This window comes from Balaenoptera physalus, assembly GCF_965194825.1.
Source record: "Balaenoptera physalus genome assembly, chromosome: 1".
Taxonomy (NCBI): domain Eukaryota; kingdom Metazoa; phylum Chordata; class Mammalia; order Artiodactyla; family Balaenopteridae; genus Balaenoptera; species Balaenoptera physalus.
The window spans coordinates 113563467-113579594 of record NC_138882.1 but is presented as its reverse complement, the minus strand read 5'-3'; the positions used below and the strand labels follow the sequence as shown (position 1 = coordinate 113579594).

The following is a 16128-nucleotide window of genomic DNA, read 5'->3' as shown; positions in this document are numbered from 1 at the left end:
AGCTGGGGGCGTTAAGCCCAAAAAGGCCACAGGAGAAGACAAGCTCTTTCAAACTGTCTCAACCCAGGTGAAACCAAGAGGGGCTAAACCTCCTTGGAGAAAATCCAGCCAGCTGGCTGCTGTTTTCGTCCCAGCCCACCTAGGTCACTGGCCATCCAGCGTGTGTGCACGTGCACGTGTAGGCACGCAGGCGCGAGCGTACCTATGGGGATGGGTGGGGTGGAGTAAGGCGAGGGTACTGCATTTGGATTATTTGAGGATGACAACACTCACTTCTGATCTCCAAGGGGCTGAGGAAAAACACAGCTGGCCCCAGTTGGTGCTGAGTCCCCAACGCCCCTCTCTGCGTCTCTTGGCTCCACGGTCTAGGTTTGGAGGTTACACTTCCACCCACACGCCCAGGTCCTGACACAACAGAGGCAGGAGCCGTGCGGTGGTTTGCTGAGATGGCCCCTCTCTCTTTGTTAGTGAGCACCAACTTGGCATTTACTGAAACCTTATTTATACGCTGGTGTACGTGTGCGTGAGAAACAGCCCAGGAGAACAGAAGGCATAGCATTCCGGGCGCTGGACCTAAGCATGGCTGCTCGCCAACCAGCTGCAACAGCAGACTCATCCCAGAGAGGCCCCTGGCCCTGCCTCCCGCCTGGCCCAAGCCCCTCTGAGAGGGTCGGAGGCTCTGCCCTGAGCCTTTCTGTGCCTGCCTCAGGGCTATTTTACTAAAAACACAATAGGACGGGTACAGGAGGAAAAATCCCATCTTACTGCCTGCAATTGCTTTTAGGTTTCCTTCTTAGTAATTAAAAAAAAATGTGTAGCCACTCAGTCCATTTGTCAGCTGGAAAAGCATATTTCAAGGGCACCACATAGGGCGTTTGTCCTCTTTGCTTGGGGCCGATGTGTCCTGTCTTGGTTAGGCCTTCCCACACAGAGACCAGCAGGAACAAAAAGATGGTAGGTAGGGGCAGCACTGTCTCCTGGCTAAGCCTGTCTCCTGCCACAACTTGCTCCCCTTGGCAGTCTCTGGGGTCGCGCAGCGGCTTGGTTAGGAGGACAGCAGGCGGGCTGCATCTGCATAGCATCCTGGCGTCAGGGGTGATCACAGGAAAGTACTTCGAAGCCTTAGGGGCATTTGGGTGCTACTACTGCTATTGGGCTTGCTCTACAGAAATTGAGACTGTAAATCAAACTCCTATGTTGTAGGTCAGTGATTCTCAGCCCTGGCTGGACATTAGAATGATCTGGGAACCTTTTAAAAATGCTAAAGGCAACTAATCAGAATCTATGGGATGAAGGTGGAGGGGGCACTTGTAGTTTTTAAAAGCTCCCCAGGTGACTCGGTGTGCAACCAGGCCTGGGTACCACTGCTCTAGGGGCCGAATGTCCTAAGCCTCAGTGCTGTGACATGGCCTGTTTGTCTGTCTCAGGGTAACTGGGAATTCAGTGAGGGCATGAAAGCCATGTTTGGGCCCTTGGCCTCAGCACAGTGCCTGGCCCAATTCAGGTTTAAGTGCATGGACACGGGCGAGTACCTAGGGTCCATCTCGGGTTGGTGAGGGTGACCGGCCAAAATTCTCCTCTGGTTTCTGAACTCTAACACTTGCCAGAGCAGCACGTAAGGGCAGCAGGAAAGACAGTCTAGTCTTTCTTATCTGATAAGTAAACATCCTGAAGCCAGCAGCCTGAGGTATGGGTTCAGACCCTAATGAAAAGTTTTGCCCAGGTTCCCCTTTCTCCTGCTATTATCCAGGCTGTCCTCATGCCCCAAAGGTACATGTACTATACCAGTGGCCAAGGTGCTGCAGAAAGAGATGCAGGACCCTGCCCGTTTTCTAGTGACCAGAGGATTGCACTATCCCAGGCACCCAGGGAAGCTCCCACAGCTCTGCAAACGCAGGCACTGGGCTCCCACTGTGCTGGGGGTGGGGGGGTTCAGCCACTCAGAATAAGGATTTTTATCACCTACTCACTCTCCTGTCTGATTCTGAAAACAAGCTAAGAAGTGTGTCTAAAATCGGGCTTCTCATGGAACTTCGGACAGAGAAGTTTGAACTGCATGGCTTTTTAATCTCCCTGCAGAGACCTTCTCTGGGGCCCTTGGCTCTCAGGGCTGGTGGCATCCATAGGTCTGACCCCTCTTACCCATTCTGGAGGCCCCCCGATGAGCTGGGGAAATTATGGAGTAACATTCCAAGGAAAAGTCACACTGAAAGGGATGAAGTGCGAACCCTGCCAGAAACTGTGGGGTCTTGTTTTATTTTGTTTTGTTGTTAAAAGCCTTCACCTTGCTTTTGAAGGCGAGGCTAGAGCAAGTTTTCTGGGACTTGAGAGAGCAAATGTAAAAAGACAAAACACAAATTCCTCTGCCATGTTCTCAGTGATTGACACTCTCCGAAACATAGTTCCAGAAATTAAAACGTAGGCAAAAGAGAAAACACAATTCAATGCTAGAAAATTCTAATTCTAATTTTGAGTGTTTCTTAAAGCGTGGCCTACAATGACCTCCATCAGAATCACCTAAGGTAACAGATTCTGGCCTAGCCCAGGTCTCCTGAATCAGTCTCTGGGGGTGGGAATGTGGAACTTGCATCTTTTATCGGCTTCCTTGATGATTTTCCTACACTCTGAAGTACGAGAACCAATGCTTGATGCCTCCTTTATATAATTCCCTCTCATCTTACCCTTCTAGCAAAAGAGAAGATGTGACTGGATCCCAAGAAGTCTGTCTGGGATGCACTTCTGAACACAGTGCTGAGCTAGGTCAGGCTTTCCAAATTTTTGGAAATTTTCTATGACATTTTCTCTTGCTTTGTTGTTGTTGTTTTTTTAATCCAGAAACAGTAAAGTTTGGGGTCAAGAGCAGACCCAGAGAAGGGAATGTGAAGCTCTCATTTACTGAAATTTATTAAACGCTTTGCATGTATTTTTAATGTATCTATAAAGTATTATATTTGCTTTGTAGATGAGTGATGGGGCCAGGAAAGGTTAACAATTTTTCCACGATCACCTAGCTCCTCCTTTCCACACTGCCAGAGGTGGTGAAGAGGGCTTATCCCACACCTGGGGGGGGACCCAGACCTGCCACAGCACATATCTAATGGTGATCCTAACGGTGACTCCTGGATGTCTGGGCCACGGCTCTGGAAATACTATCAGTTGATTCCCGGGCCTTTGGAGCCTGTCTTGTCTTGTCTTGAACAAGGAATGTCTGGAACACCAGGTTCGTGCCTTCCCTGACTGTCAATTTGTGAGTCCCCGATGGCCTGCCACCAGGCCCTACTGCCTCCAGGAATTACCCCCCAAGGGGCGGGCAGCTGGACACCTCCCTTACCACATGGAAGAGCTTGAAGAAGTCCACGTTGGCGTACAGGGTGTCTTCCATCCATTGTAGGGTTCCCTGGGAGAGGGAGCACAACGCATCACGCACCGTGTGCACCGCACGGCGCTGGGGGAAGATGAGGAAGCGCTCCAGGAGGGCCTCACTGCAGGCGATATCCTTCAGCACTAGGTCTGGGACTCCATGAGCAAACTGCAGAAAGGAAAAGCAACACTGGAAACCTCCCTGTCGCAGAGGAAGACTGGCCCGCCCAAAGATGTCCATGTCCTAACCCACAGAACCTGTGAATACGTTATGTGGCACGGCAAGGGGAATTAAGCTTGCAGATGAAACTAAAGTTGCTAATCAGCTGAATTAAAAATAAGGAGATTATTTTGGATTACCTGGGTGAGCCTAATGTAATAACAAGGGTCCTTTAAATGTGGAAGAGGGAAGCAGAAGAAACAATGTCTGCCTTGAAGATGAAGGGAGGCCACCAGCCGAGGAAAGTAGACAGTCTCTAGAGGCAAGAAAATGAATTTTCCTCTACTTCCCTCAGTAAGGAGCACAGCACTGCTGGCTCCTTGACTTTAAAGATCCTGACCTCTAGAACCATAAAATAATAAATTTGTATTGTTTTAAGCCACTAAGTTTGTGGTAATTTGTTATAGCAGCCATAGAAAACGAATATATTCCCAGGCCTCATTTTAGCAGAGAGACTTTACAATTTAAGCCATCCCTTCTTAGCACATGATGCTAAGGTACCATCAGGAACTACTTCCTGAAGCTGAGGTGGGGGACTGGCTAGAATGCATTTGGAGTGATGGTGAATGACCACCCCTGCCTTCCTGTCTCACCAGATTTAACAAATAAAAATACTGCACGCCCAGTTAAATTTGAATTTCAGATAAACAGTGAACAATTTTTGGTACAAGTTATGTCCCAAACAGAGTCCAAATGGGACATCCTCATGCTGAAAAACTGTTTGTTGTTTACCTAAAATTCAAATTTAACCAGGCACCCTGTAGTTTATCTGACGATGCTAACCCCTGGAGCTCCCACATCCGGAAGCTCCTGTGGAGCACAATCCCCATGATGGCCTCCAGAGGCCAAGGAGGCCTCAACCCGGGCCAGGGACCCTTGTCCACCCAGCACAGTAACTGGCCTCCTGGAGTCCTGGACTCCCAGTAGTGGACAAAACCCTAAATACCATAAATAGAACAGGTTCATGAACTTCCCTGGCCTCCACAGTCCCATGCCTTCTACACAATCCTCTGGGCTGGAGAACGGAGCAGGTGGGTCTCTGTTGCCCCCTGTATGGAAACTGTCCAGACCACACACAGAAGCCCAGTCCCCAAATGAGGCCCAGGTCACAGCTGGTGCTGAGTGGGTGTGGACTCCGTGGATCTCAGGGGCCTGTAACTGGGTGCATATTCCAACAGAGCCTTCCTGTTTTGTCCATACCTTACTTCTCATCTCCAGGCAAAAACCTCACCCCAACTCTCTTCCCAGAGTCTGAAACATTTTGAGGTGGAGGGAATTAATGAGCTCATTAGAGTCCAAACCTCTAATATTCCAGAGGAGGGAAGTGATGGAAAAGGGGTTAGGTGACTTGAGAAGGTTACACAACAGGCGAGGGAGAAAGCTGGGACACCATGAAAACGCAACTCATTCATTCAATGCTCATTCACTGCGTTCCCATTCTGCAGGGACTAGGAGAGTTACTGGGGATACAGCGAGAATAAGATGAATTTTCTGCCCTCCCAAAAACTAGCTAGGCTAGTTTCCAGGCTAGCTGGAAATGCAGGCATTTAAATAGCAGGAGGTGCTACACTGAACGTTGTGAAACCAGAGTGCAGAAGAGGGAGTGTTGAGAATTGCTAGTAAAAGTAGCTGGTATTTATTGAGTGTTTATTATGTGCCATGCACTATTCTAATTGCTTCACGGATATTAATTCTTTTAACCCCCACAACCACCGTATATGGTAGGTACTTTTATTATCTCCATTTTACCAATGAGGAAACAGATTGCTTATTAACTTGCAGTGAACCTTGTGACCTTGCTGAGATTTGAACACACAGCTTGTGCTTAACCATTACCCGTTAGCTCTTTGTCGATTAGGGAAGGGGGAGGGTGCAGGACAAAGAAGGGAGGGTTTATGAACTGTTTCACTGAGGAGGCAACACTTGAGCTGGGCCTGGAAGAATGTTCAGGAGGTTGCACGGCTGGGGGTGAGAGGTGTGATGAGGGATGGACCAGAGAACCGTATTACTTTAATTGCCTAATAATTCCCTCAATGGGGAGAGACCGAGTGATGTTATTCCCTTTGGAGCTGTGCTCAGACACTAGGCAGAGGGATATCCAGTTCTAATGGTAAAAAACGAAATTCCATGTATAATGAGGATGATCGGGTAGAGAGCTGCAAGCCCCATGTAGCTGTTTAAATTTAAAATAATTAAAATTAAATAACATTTAAAAATTCAGTTCCTCAGCTGCACTAGCCCCATCTCAAGTGCCCACCAGCCACATGTGGCTAGTGGCTACCCTACAGACAGCACAGAGAGAGCACTACTGTCATGGAGGAAAATTCGCGTGGACAGTTCTGTCAAGGAGACCGAGATAGAGATCAGGAGGAAGGCACACAAGGCAGTCGGGCTAAGAAGCAGGGTGGGCACGGAGGCATGGAGGGAGCTGGGTCCACATGACCGGCCTCCGGAGCGCAGGAGCTGGGCTCCTTCCTAAGCTCTGAGTTTTGCTGATCAGGAAAGCATCAGCTAATCAGAAACTGCAACACTAAATAAAGGCACACCCCAGTGGCCCAGGCCCTGTCTTCTCCCCACATGAAAGGCCTCAGCCCTAATGCCAGCAGCACAGCAACTAGAAACCCAAATGTCACGTAGGTGAGGAACTGGAAAGAAATTTCCCCTAAATTCCTGCCCTTATCTCCATCTCCCTTTTACTACCAACTGGAAGTCATCACAGGCATTTCCAGGACTTGAGTTTTATGAGCTGAAGAGAAAGCAAAGGGGAAAGTGAGCAAGTGATGCTGCCCACCCCCGCCCCCGGCTTGGGATGGGAGGGGAGCCAAGCAGGGCCGGGCAGCCAGGCCTGACCCCAAGGGCCGCCCCAGGAGCGTACTGTGGCCAAGCCTGGGCACTGGGGGTGCCGGGTTCCAAGGGCCCTGACACTCTGCCTCAGGGCTGAACCTCAGCTCCCCTTGTCTAGTTTCAGTGAAAACCTCAGGGTCTGAGAAGCCAGAAAAGCAGGTATGGGCTTCTCCATTGTTGTGCTGGGAACCAGCTTGAAAACCCCCTTCAAAGGAGCCAACCTCAGCCAGGCAGGTGGGTCCCCTCCCTTCTCTGGGCTCAGACAGCACCCTGTGCAGACCTTTGCCTCAGGACTGACACAGGCCCTGAAATTCTCTATTTACGTCTCCGTCTCCCCTGGAGTCTAGAGGAGGTGCAGTCCTGGCCAGGAGAGCCAGGCGGGGCGTCTGTGCTAAGGCCCCTGCTTATCATGCGTTCTCACCATGTTCATCACACTAGGAATCCACACGCCCAGGATGCTGGGCCAGGAGCCCATGAGGCCCCAAACTAGAGCAGTGGTTCTCATCCCTGAGCCATCAGAACCACCTGGAGGGCTTGTTAAAGCAGAGACTGCTGGTCAGTCTGGGATGGGGCCTGAGAATTTACTCCCAGTCCTTGCTGAGGCTATTGGTCTTGGACCCTGAGAACCACTGAACGAGCACGGGACTAGGAACGAGAAGACCTGGATTCCGTGCCAGCTCGGACAATTCTAGCTCTACAGCTGTGCACAAGTCAGTCAATCACCAGGCACGTCAGTTTCCCCAACTGTTTGACCCATCTCGGGATTAATGTGAGGAGCACAGGCGCTAACAGATGTGAAAGTCATATGTTAGTGGTAAAAACACTCTGAATAAATACAGGAGATTATGAAAACAGACAAAATCGATTTGGGGGGATAGAAGGAGTTCGCCTGGCACTGGGAAGAAATGCTCCAGGAAATCAGAGGTCTGCTTCTACTTGCAGCCGTTATTGGGCTCTGTGACCTCGAAGGTCACCTCAGCACACTCAGACCCTGGCTTTGCCTTTTTCTTGGCTGGAACTCTCCTCTCACAGGCATTTGCATAGTGCCTTCTCTTCAGTTAGATCTGCTCAAATAGCACCTCCTCAGGAAGGTCTTCCCTGCCCATCGAATTTAAAACTGCCCCCAGTCCCTCCCTAACTCCGACCCTGCTAGACCTTCCTCACAGTCCCTTTCACAATCTGGAAACGCACGTAGGTGCCCTTGGCTTACTTGATTATTGCCTGTCGCCCCCCTCTGGAATATGAGCTCCCAGAGTCAGGGGTTTCCTCGTATTGTTCCCACTGTATTCTGGTACCTAAAACATCTCTACGTATTTGGTGAATACATGAATAAAGCTCAGTTTCCTCAACTATAAAAGGAGTTTGAGCCACATGGTCTCTAAGGTTCCTTCCAGTCATAAACTCTGAGATGTTTTAAGGGCTGCCAGGATTTGTGCCGCTCCAGAATCCTGCGATGGGAATGCTCATCACCACAAGTGACCCCCAGGTATTCTCCTGAGTGTGCGGCATGAATGTGAATGATTCTGAATGTGAAAGTAAGAAGGAAAAAAGAAACTCAAGGTCTCCTTTGCCTTTCTCAGGCTCAGGCTCAGTGCCCACCCTTCCCCTCCAGGGACCACTGACCAATGACATCCACCTACCTGCTCTGGACGGACTTGGGAGTTGACCAGAAAGTAGACAACTGAGTCAGACAGGCCAATGTTCTTTATGAGAAACAGTGTCAGTGTTTCCTCATCTTTTAGGACATCCCGTATTCGTATTCCTCTTCCTGCGTAGGAATGAAAAAAAGAACAGGGTGTCGGAGGAGAGATGGGTCAAAAAAAGGAAAACATCTAGAATTGATTTCTAACTTGACTCTCAGAGGAAGGCTCTGTTTTGGGTTCCCTGGGAGCGCCTAAGAGCCAGGGCCCCTGCCAGCGGCAGTCACAGCATTTACTGCTGGAGCAGACGAGCCAAATTTAGTGAGAAGGCACACAAGGTGGAAAAAGTTAGGTCGGGGTGGTGGCCATCGGATGCTTTGTGGAGTTGGTCTTGGACAATGGGGTGGGGGTGAGGAGCAGTCTTGTCCCCCTGGGAATATTTGGCAATGTCTGGAGACATTTTTGGTTGTTACAACTGGGGAAGTATTGATACTAGTGGGTAGGGGCCAGGGATACCACCAAACATCCCACAAGGCACAGGACAACCCCGTTTCTCTGATAAAACAAAGAACTATCTGGTTCAAAAGGTCAATAGTGCTAAGGCTGAGAAAGTCTAGAATTGGAGGAGAATTAGTGCCGTTGTCATGGGGTACAGAACCCTTCTTGGTGATTCTGTCATCTCAGCTATGGCTCTAAGCTCAGGGTATGGACATGTACTAAGAGAAATCAAGCTGTCTGGGGCAAGAAAATCTTCACGTGGGGAAAGGGGGATGGCCTGTTGCCTGGGCTTGCAGTTTCATGCCCTGATCAGCTCAGTCACATTCTTTCAGCTCCACTCAAAACCTCTTGGAAGCAGAAATTTCTTTATAAGGAGGCATAAAGGACTTCTAACAGTTGAGGTGACCTTGGGGCAAGTGATTGAACCTCTCTGTGTCTGCACTTTCCACATCTACCTCTTAGGATCGTTGTGGGGTGACTCAGGATAAGGAGTGTAAAGTGCTTATTAGCTCCCAGCTCAAAAAAATGCTTGACCTGATTGCATTAATATTATTCTTACCCCTCCCAGGGGAGGCACACCCACCTTCTCTGCTTGCTTCCAGGGCCAACACTCACTCTGAAGCTGGCCACTGCTACAGTTCATGAGGCACCAGCCAGAGAAGAGGGGGACGGGCCCAGATATTTATGAAATCATTTCAACATTAAGGGAAAGCATTTGGGTTGCATGAAAACAGTTATCTGTACATCCCAACGTCTCCGGGAGCCTGGTTGACTGCTTATCTCTTAGTTCTTCTTTAACTAACTTTAATCATCAAATGCCCCTGTTCCTTCCAGCTTCTAACACCACAGTGCTCTTCCTCCCCCAAATTCTCCCCAGGCCGCCGAGAGGCCTAGCCCCCCGAGTGCTTGACAGTCACCCTTCATGTTCAGGTTGTGACTTTCTTTGTGTATGTCTTATCCAGATTGATGTCGCTGCTAATTTCCTCTTGAAAGGGGATGGGCCAGCCACAGGCCTGCCCGTGCAGCTGGGGCAGGGGAACCAGCCCCGAGGTCCCACCACACAGCAGCCTCTCTCACCACAATGGATGTCCCTTAGAGTTGTACTGCCAGGTAGCTCAGTATCACTACCTTTTGCTTAGGAAAAGCCCAAAGCCTTTAGGGGAAACTGACTATAATATATAATAGTCCCTTTTATCTTCAGTGGATATATTCCGAGACCCCCCCCCCAGTGGATACAGATAGTACCAGACCCTATATATACTATGTTTTTTCCTATACATACATACCTATGATGAAGTTTAATTTATAAATTAGGCACAGTGAAAGAATATCCAAATTGCCAGCATCACTGGTCTTTCACTTTGGGGCCGTTATTAAATAAAATAAGAGTTATTCATACACAAGCACTGTGATACTGCGATAGTCGATCTGATAAGCTAAGCTAGACAGCTAGTAAGTGACTAACACGCGGGATACCTGGGCAAAGGAATGGTTTCCATCCTGTGTAGGTTAGCCCAAGATTTCATCATGCTACTCAGAATGGCACACAATTTAAAACTTATGAGTTGTTCACTTCTGGAATTTTCCATTTAATATTTTTGGACTGTGGTTGACCACAGATAACTGAAACCATGGATTGGGGGCATTCCCCCAAGAGAGGGGGATGGTTCTGAGAGGGGCTGGTCTATTTTCTTCTTGCCTTCTTTCCTTTTCAATAACATATGTCTGTCATCTTCCAAACCCAGCTTCCTTTTTTCTTCCCCTGGGGCACCAGCTTGGTTGTTCATCTCTGAATCATTTCTTTGTATACAGCATTATACTACATCCTCTGGCCTCCAGCAATGCAACCCCGAACACACACACACACACACAAACACACACACACACACACACACACACACACACACACACACAGAGGCTCTTGAGAGTAGGGAGCTAAGGATCCTGCTTTTATTATACTCCCCATCATACCGAGCAATGCTGGGCACAGAGATGTAAGCCCTCCAAGTCACCTCTATCTGACACCCAGCATTAGAGCCTGACGTGGAATCAGGTCCTTGGTAAATGTCTGCGGAATGACAGGAGACACCCAATAAATATCTGTTGTCTTGACCTGAGAGTCAGGGCCCTATCTGACTAGTGTAACTCTTTGTTATTCTTTAACTCCCTCACCTGACCTTACATACAAATACCTTGCTGGGGAGAAGGGACAAAACAAAGGAAACTGGGAGTGATTTCGCCCTGGTCCAGTTTCCCACCCAGGTGCCTGGGCTGCCGTGGCCCTAGGGAGAAGGGGCAGGAGCGTGCTGGTTCAGCACACCTGAGGAGGGCTGGGGGCCACCCTGTTCGGAGAGCGTGGGGCCGAAAGTGTAAGCAGTGGCCGATACCAGACAGCAGCTACACCAGACTCCCGAGGGAGAAATGTGAACTGGGGGCCTGAGGAAAGAAAAATAAATGTAGTTTAAAATGTGGTTCTTCTTGTTCTCTTCCCTGGGAAGATTAGAGGCTGGGGGAGGGGGCCGCTGAGGCCCATGGAGGTCAGGGGAGCTGAGGCTGGGGTGGGGGAAGCCAGGAGAAGGTGTGCGTGAGGCTAAGGGGAAGACAGCGTTTAAAGATGATTGAGAGACCGCAAAGCTTGCTTGGGGGTGAGTGCGGAGGGGGCTTCATGGCTGGTCTTTTACCATTAATCCTCCTCTGCGGAGAATGCAGTACTACAGGTTTGCTGGGAAAGGAAAATGCCCTGGGTCACCATTGGCATACTTTCCCAGGTGACCGGGAACTGACAGGCAAAAGCACACCCCAGTTACAGCCACCCACCTCGCTTTCAAAGGCTTAACCCTCCACTGCAGCTTTGGGCTGAGGAGTCAATGCTCAGAGCCGGCAAGGTCCCCAGGGGACCCTGGGACAGACTCTGAAACCGTCTTCAGTTCTGACGGTGGACTTCAGTCCCCGGCCTGGAATTCCTTCAGAGACTCTGTCTCTTTTCTTGGGGATGGTCCCCTTTACCCTCTCATGGCCACCAAGGTCAGGGGTTCTGCAGAGTCTGTGTTCTCGGCCCCCAAAGTCCTCTGGAGAGCCTTGGCTGGCCTTCCCTGACCCAGTTTTCCCAGCGCCCCGAAGCTGCCCTCTTGAAGGGAACGTTCGCCGACAGCCTGAAGGCCGGCAGAAGGAGCATCTGCGTGCCAATTCAAAACTAGTCCTGCGTCGGGCCGGGAAGGAGTGGTTTCGGTTCCCATATACAGGCTTGAAAGACCACAGAGACACTGTGGTTTGAAATGACTTCCTTTATATTTCCTCCCAGCCGGACTCCATCCAACAATCAGAAAACAAAATGAAATATCTGCTGGATGAATGGGGTAGACAGTCATTCCAGGGGTCGGATAAGCCCGTGTTCTCATCTGCTTGTTTAACCTTGGGGAAAAAAATGCTTTCTTGTTTGTGCTTTCCCCTTACTTCCCTCACTATTAAAATGCTAACCGTGCTCATACCCTGCAAGGCCCTTTAAGCTTGAGCTAAGTAAAATCTTAGTAAACTTCCGAGTAGCAAAGAAGACAGTGTTTGTAATCTGGTTTTACTACTTAAAGTATATGCATTACTATCTTTGAAAGAATTAGAATGTAATGAAGTAATCTTAACGGTCATCTGATCACACTGGTGTCCTTTATTACTCCAATGGGGAGAGAAGGGAGAAGGTGGCCCAGTGGGAGGAGGGTCAGGTTCTCCTTGGACAACTTTCCCCTCCTGACTCCCCTGTGCTCTTTGAAGCCCCCCTGCTTCCCTCCACCAGCCCCCCACATGGTGTGGTCACTGACCACTTGGTCCTTCCACTTCTGCCCAGGGACCCCTCAGGGGAGGGCACTGGTCTGACCACCTCTCTGTCCCCAGGGACTGGCACACTGCCTGGCTCGGTGGGCGCTCACCAAACATCTGCTGACTGTGCAGCATGGGTGAGGAGCCCTGGGGGGTTGGCTTGTACCATTCTCCCCGAGCAGAAGCTTTTCTATCCAGCCCCTCCTGTCCCCTTGGATGTCCCCTTCCTCAACCTTGTCATCCTCCAAGATCATCCTGACAGTCACTTCCCCATCTCCATCCTAGGAGCAGACATCTCGCAGCAGCAACAAACCACTTCCTTCGCAGCCTCTGAGCCCCACCCCTGAAAAAACTTTTCCACTCCCAGGACTGCAGTGACCCCTGGGGTCCTGGCAGCCCTGTTCTCTTCCAGCTGCTCATCTGCCCCTGCAAGGGGATGTGGTCCAGCTGGTGCTCAGGCCACTGCCATGGCCAGTCTCTCCAGCCACCTACAGAGGAGTCTATGGCGGATGTGACAAACACAACATTAACTTGTGCTCTAAAAAGAGATGTCAGAGTGGTTACTGGGTTTGGGTTTTGCTTGTTTCTAGTTCTTCCCCTGGGGAGGAGGGGCATGGGAGAGGGAGCTCCTCCACCCTTCCTCCTCACGCTTCTGGACTCCAACGGGCTCTCCTACCCACACCACCTCAGTGTCCATCCAGCGTGGCCTCTCATTTCCTTCCCCTCCCCATCACCTAACCTTCACCTCCGCTCCACTTCAACAACCATGGCCACACCTGGGGGCTTGTTTTTATCTGTCCTGCATGCCTTTGAAATCCTGAATTCGCATATTTCACATTCTGACCACATCTGTCAATCTTTCCATCCTGCTATTTCCTCAGTCCTTAAACAGGATCATGGAAGCCTCCAAGACCTCTATTCTCTTGCCCCTCCATTTTCCCCTGGGCAATTGCAGTACTTCTGGCTTCTCCTCCATCCATATGCAGCCTGAACCTGATCCGTGTAGTCCAGTCACCACCCTCAACCCCCTGGACTCCTGGACTTTCTGTGGCACCTCCCTACCAGCCCCCAGCCCTGCATCCCCCCACTCTGCACCTGCTCTGCCTCAGGGCCTGGGATGCTGAATATTACCAGAAGAAACAGAGTAACTGTACATATTTATGTCATGATAAACATGTGCTCTGACCTCCCTGGCTCCTTACTGCTACTTGGCATTGCTTCCACACAGTCCTGGGTAGGTCACTCTCTAGGACTCTGTGAAAGTGTTCCACACCTTTACCATGCTCCGCACACTCCTCCCCCTGCTCCCAGCCCTTCATCTGGCCTCAGACTTCCCAGAGCACCATCTCTCTCCGCATTCTCCTATCTCTGGACTTACCTGGGATGAGACCTTTCCTGCCTTCTTTCCCAACTTCCCACCTTCAAGCCTGGCAGGAAGAGGAGTTCTTGCCAAGGTAAGCCTCATGCTGCCTCTAGGTCCCATACCTTCCTGCACCCTCTGGTATCTTTTGCAACCAAATCTCCAAACTCTTTCCTGTAATCTTCAGTCTCTCTGATGGAGAAGGCAAGTGAGAGGCAAGTGATAGTAAGAACACTAAAGCCCACCTCACCTGCAGTCCTCTCGGGGTGCATACGGAGGGTGTTCATGAGTTGCGACAAGGTGCAGAGTTCTGTCCAAACCTGGCCGAGGTGCTGGCTCTCTGGTGCATCCATGAGGAGTTCTCGAAAATCTTGATACACCCTTGCCAAGCTGTAAGAAAGAGCCTCATCAATAAAGACATAGCTGTCATTTTCATCAACATCATTATCATCATCATAATACCTTGTATAATTTTTTAACATACCACCTGCTTGACCTATCTATTACATTATGTATTCTCTCAATATTGCCAAGGCAAAGGAGAAAGATATTTTTACTTCCTTATACATATAAGATAACATGGGCAGTGAGAAATTTGTTGTCAAAAGTCTTCCAACTTTGCCAGGGCTGGGTCACCTCTCAACCCCATTCTCTATGTGTGTCCTGTCCCAAGAACCCTTAAATAGGATGATATTAGGAGATATTACTGGAGGCTCTTCCCAGCCAGTACCCACTTCTCTGAGACCTGCCCTTCCAGCCATTCATATGAGCAGGTTCTAACAGCCATGCTTAACCTGCAAAGTCCTCTCTGCACGCATGTACACACACACCTCCACCAAGGCTGATGGACAAGGAGAATAAAGCTGGGCTAAGCAGATTTGTTCCCAGGAATTTGAATGGTACTCAGGGATGCTCTTCTGATTGCCCAAGCTGAGGGGCCGTGAACTGGGCAACTAGCACCAGCCCAGGCATTGAGAAGCAGGGGATACTGGTCCATGGAGAGAGGCAAATGGAGTAGAAGCCCAGAGGGAGGCAGAGAGGCTGGACCTTGTAGGCCCAGACGGGAGGGAGCAGCTCCTGACGGCTCTCCAGTTCTTCTCCCACTCCCTGAGAACTGCCTTGCTGCTCCTGGCTTTTCAAGAAGATCTAGTGTCCAAACTATATCTTTCCCTCTGAGGCTTAAACTTGTTTATGTGTTTCTGTGCCTTGCAAGCAAATGAATGTTTCACTCATAATGTGTGTGTGAAACATGAAACCCAGATTTCCTTGTTCACATGCTGAGTACAGCTGGAGTCCGAAACGCCTTCCCTTCCCCAGCTCCCACCTCTCAATCTGTAGACACTGTCAGTGCCAGTCCCACCAAAGCTCCATACAGCCTCCGCTGAAATGCCTTCAAGTCTCCCCGATCCCATCATGGGACCCATGGGATCTCTAGGCAGGTGTTTCTTCTCAGGCACCTCAAGGAGGCTCAAGCTGAAAGTACAGATTGTAAATTAAAGCTTCCAGGTGGTGTTTGCAGCCATGGGAGCCCAGCTAAAATGCCATCTGCTGACTTTCCCAGGAAGGTGGGTGTTCTGTGTTCCCTCCTCCATCTTCCTATAATCCAGGGGTTAGCAAACAGATTATAGGCTTGTGGACCGTGCAGTCTCTGTCACAACTACTCACCTCTGCCTTTGTAGGGCAAAAGCAGTCGCAGTTTGTTCCCAGTGGGGAAGGCTACCTCTGAGTATTAAGCTGAATTACCAAATGTTCTTTTTATTTTAGTCAAAATGCAGTTTTGTCCTGGAGGAATTATATCCAGATCTCCTCTAAGGAAAGAACTGGAGTAACCAAATATCTCAGTTTCCCTCTGACTTGATGTTTATACAAGTAGGTGAAGCCTACTCCCCAACAAGCCTTTGTTGGTGAAATGCCACAAGCTGCAGCTCGAGGTCAGCCCAGTGGCTGAAGGACAATCCTGTCCTCATCCCTGAGCCTCTGTCTATAGAACATGTTACATCAAGTCCCCCTACCTCCTGCTCTGAGAGGGAATTCCAAAAATAGACGCTTTTCATATGGAATTTGACCTGAATTCGATCCCAGACCAGAGGTCATTAACCTGGAGTCCACAAGCCCCCTGAAATCATATGCACGGTGTAATGTTTTGTGTGTGTGTGTCCATCTTTCTTGGGAGAGGGGCCATCAGTTTCCATCAGATTCTCGGAATGGTCGTCAGCCCCACAGGTTAAGAACTTCTGCTCTCAAGCAGTATACTAAGATTTTGCCGACCAAGGGAACTGATGGCATTTATGACAGAGGATTTGGAAATTGTCTTTGTCTTCCAAGAAGCAAACTTCACCTTGTAAACTTGATTTCATTCACCCTCAGAAGGTTCCCTGACATTTTTCTTAGCCTTT

At 49.7% G+C, this 16128-nt stretch overlaps 1 protein-coding gene across 1 annotated transcript in view; it reads right to left on the bottom strand.

The window, feature by feature from the left end:
- Window positions 1-16128, bottom strand: part of ABCA4 (ATP binding cassette subfamily A member 4) — a 126747-nt gene that overhangs the window by 101411 nt on the left and 9208 nt on the right. The window contains exons 4-6 of the mRNA XM_082409722.1: window positions 13983-14122; window positions 8065-8192; window positions 3332-3529 (exon numbers count right to left, since the gene is read on the bottom strand). Of these exons, the coding sequence (XP_082265848.1) occupies window positions 3332-3529; window positions 8065-8192; window positions 13983-14122 (466 nt within the window). The remainder of the gene's footprint in view (window positions 1-3331; window positions 3530-8064; window positions 8193-13982; window positions 14123-16128) is intronic.